The sequence below is a fragment of the Phaethon lepturus genome, unplaced genomic scaffold (assembly GCF_000687285.1).
Source record: "Phaethon lepturus isolate BGI_N335 unplaced genomic scaffold, ASM68728v1 scaffold22571, whole genome shotgun sequence".
Lineage (NCBI taxonomy): Eukaryota > Metazoa > Chordata > Aves > Phaethontiformes > Phaethontidae > Phaethon > Phaethon lepturus.
Window position 1 is genome coordinate 29,039 of NW_010518921.1, and position 3,695 is coordinate 32,733.

A 3,695-nucleotide genomic window follows, 5' to 3' on the forward strand; every position below is an offset into this window, starting at 1 on the left:
CAAAACAAGGTAGGGCAAATGGTTCTGTGACTCTAACCAGCAAATTCGTTCATTTCCATAAACTAAATTGCCTTTAAAATACCAAGAGATTATTTACCACTTCTAATCACAAACATGTGATTGCATTTAACCCTAACACTTGGCAAAGGGAACAGTTTGCATTAACAGTGATTAATCAGGGTTTACTTTCAGCTAAAACCAGCTCAGTTGAATATGAAAAAACAACCTAGCACAAGAATGGCGGCCAACTCTGCACTGCGTACAGAATACTAGATCGGCAGCGTCCACGGAAGTGCAGAAGCACTCGCCCTGCAAAAAAGCACAGCAGAAGCTTCCATATAGAGACTGATAGAAACACATACACTACAAAAGGCAGCACTCGCTGTGGCTCTGGACAGAGACAACTGCAAGTTTCTGTGGGGCTTGCTCTTTTTGAGTACACTGTGTATTTCACTTGCACATTGACATTTCTTAATGCGAGGCATGTTTTAATATAAACATCCAGATTATAGAAAGTTTTATAACAGTAAAAACAGATCTATATGCTTAGATCTATTTTACAAGATGGCAAAGCCAGACACTGACATCAGGCTTGAAAACAGCATCTCTTATCATACAATCAAAATATTGTACATACAGAACACAGCTCGATGATTGTCAAGTTCACCAGCATAACATCCAGTCTGTCGAACCTTCAGCTTTAGAAGTTTTTTCTAGCTACAAATGAGAAACAGAAACTCATCCATCACGACAAGTGCTTCCACCCTACAGACATCTCATCAAGAGGCAAAAATGCCAAATGTGATATTTTGGAGAGTCATATGAGAGTGCAAGACCACCTTTACTACAATACATATAAATTACATTTTTAAACTTTGGCCAAGACTTTCAACAATTAACAGATTTCTACAGATATCTCCCCTCAAACATTCTGACTTAACTGTTCAGTAGGTACACAACTAGATGAACAGAACCTCACCACTTTATTTCCAAGTATTCCAAGATTGGAAACTCTTTAATTTTCTTCAGAGCCATTATAATTTAAAGACATAGCTACATTTTAGAGTTAAGTCCTCTTAGATAGAAGGAATGAGAGATGCTTGTTTCAAGAGCAGGCCTTCATCACATACCACCTTGGGTCAGCCAACAGATATACTTTAAAAGTCATGTGTTCAGAAAGACAGAATGGTCTTATGAATTATTTCGATGCACTCTCTGATTTCATCCTCCTTAATGACAAGTGGTGGTGCCAGTCGAATGATATCACCATGCGTAGGTTTGGCAAGAAGTCCGTTATCACGAAGCCGCAAACACACCTTCCAGGCATCATAGTCTACAATTTAAGGAAAAAAGAAAGACGACACTTAACACTGTAGCAGAAAAAGTGGCACAATTGCAGCACATGGTACGTGGGGCCAGATTGTAAACTGTTTGCCACCTGGTAGTGAAAAGATAAAGTGTGTTCACAAATGAAGTGGTCACTTCCAACCATCTGAGCAACTCCTTTGAATCTGCAGTGAATGTGCAAGACTGCTGCAAAACTGCAGTTTGTCTGAAGGGATTCACAAGTTTCCCTCCAGTACACCGAGTTTTGCTCCTTCACGGCTGAGTGCTTGTCTGGAGGTAGCAATAACTTTAAAACAGGGAACCACGCAAAGGGGAGGTAAAAGAACATCTGCATAGGACTTCAGATGAGGTTACACTTATGCCTGGATTTCAGTCCATCATGTGCAGGTCTTGGGAAATTACAACACCTCCCTGCAGCACTTTGTCAGCATATTCGTTACAAAAATAATTGTCTGCTCTGGCTTCCAAGAAGTTTTCTGATATAATTCAAGGTGTTAATCCCTAGAAACTTGTTCTCAGCCATTAGCTTTTTCCTTCTTTGTACCATCCTGTATTCACTGTACTCCTCTAATTATCCTGGAACAACCAACCTCGGCCAATCCTCCCATAATCTGACAGAAACTACCTTTGCAGATGTGGCCAGTTTTCTTCAGGTGAGGAGACAAAAGGGTATTTGTTAGGAGATAGATTCACCATCAGGTCTGAACCTTATCAAATCATAAAATAATTAAAATAATTTTTTTTTAAATGTTCAGACTGACTTAGGAAAAAACCACTATTTTTAATAGCACACAGTCACTTGAATAAGTTTTCAGTAGGTACTACAGCACTATAGTCAAGATTTGAACCTGAACACGAGGCCTATAAGCCATCCCCTCTACACCATTAAGATACCTTCAATTTAAATTAAAAATATTTTTTCATGCTATTATCATGCAGTCCTTACCTTTGGTTTCCCGAATTACAATTGCATTTAATAGTCCTTTTCCTCTTACAGAAGTTACAATATCAGATGGTGTCTTCATGAGCTCATTTCGTAGGATGTTACCCATTATTTCTGCATTTTTAGCCAAGTTTTCCTCCTCAATTACCTAAAGGGAAGTCAGATCTACAGTCAACCAAAGAGCACTGAATTTGTTTTATGTACCATGCCGGAACAGACGACTAATGACATTACAATTGCTGAGATACAAAAGCTGTTACATCCAAAGCGTCACTGTGAAGCATCTGTCCAAGCAGATTAGCATTAGGCCTTTATTCATTCATGTTTACAAGAAACAATAATCTCTTTGAAATTTTATTCTAAATTAACTGCCTTTCATTTGTCATTTATTTACAAGTAAACAGTAAACCTCTGAAGACTCAATCTGTCCAGATTCACGTATTGGGTAATGATGAGGCTTTCTGAGTGACTTGTATTAAATGCGGGCAATTACACAGTCACAGAATAATTAAAATAGGGACTCTGGAGAAGACACTTTACTATCTTCTGTCTGAGCTCCAGTAGCATGTATGTATTATGAAGCTCACAGAGCAGTAGCTTCTGCAATATGGTATAGTAAAATAAGCCAGTTTAAAAATGTCTTTGTCGAATTAGTGAAACTATTTTACCAAATTTACATAAGTGCCTTGAAGCTTCCCCTAGATATTCTGCCATTTAAAACGTTAAGACCATAAAATACACAGAAATTAGGACACATTTCCAGTGAAGACTTTAGAATTTGTTTTGTGATCTATGCAAACACTACCAATTTTCCATTCTTACTTAAAGCTAAATTTCTACTTGTAGCATAAGATTATTTATTTAAGCATGTCAGTGTGACACACTTTTTTCTTTGGAATCCAAATCTCTGTTACAACACACAAACCTCCAGTGCTGCCATCGCAACACGGCAAGCTAATGGATTTCCTCCATATGTAGATCCATGTTCACCAGGCTTAATGGTCAGCATAACTTCATCATCACATAGTACTGCTGAGACCTAAAATGTGAAGGTCAGCCAATTCATTTACATATATATAAGCAGTAACCTTAAATACCTCTGAAGCAAACTTTTCCTCAGGGATCAGAAAGGACAATTTTCAGCCTATGGTGATAAATTACATTTACATTCCCAGCTCTGTATAGACGAGAGTGTATGTGACAATCACGTAACAGCTTAATCCCTTAAATACACTTAGCTATACTGGTAACATAAAACATCTAAAGCACAGTTGAGGGGCATTTCTCCAAACTGAATATTATTTCAAGAGTTTAAGCTTCAATACTATGTTTAACAACTCAGAAATACCTTCAAGCAGCCAAAATAGTTTAAGGCATGTTGTAATTTCCAGCCAAATCAGCAGGA

General features: G+C 37.9%; 1 protein-coding gene across 1 annotated transcript in view; it reads right to left on the reverse strand.

The window, feature by feature from the left end:
* Nucleotides 1-980: 980 nt before the first annotated feature.
* Nucleotides 981-3,695, reverse strand: part of OAT (ornithine aminotransferase) — an 11,524-nt gene continuing 8,809 nt past the window's right edge. Inside the window, exons 7-9 of the mRNA XM_010296889.1 lie at nt 3,216-3,329; nt 2,294-2,438; nt 981-1,333 (exon numbers count right to left, since the gene is read on the reverse strand). Of these exons, the coding sequence (XP_010295191.1) occupies nt 1,173-1,333; nt 2,294-2,438; nt 3,216-3,329 (420 nt within the window). The 3' untranslated portion in view covers nt 981-1,172. The remainder of the gene's footprint in view (nt 1,334-2,293; nt 2,439-3,215; nt 3,330-3,695) is intronic.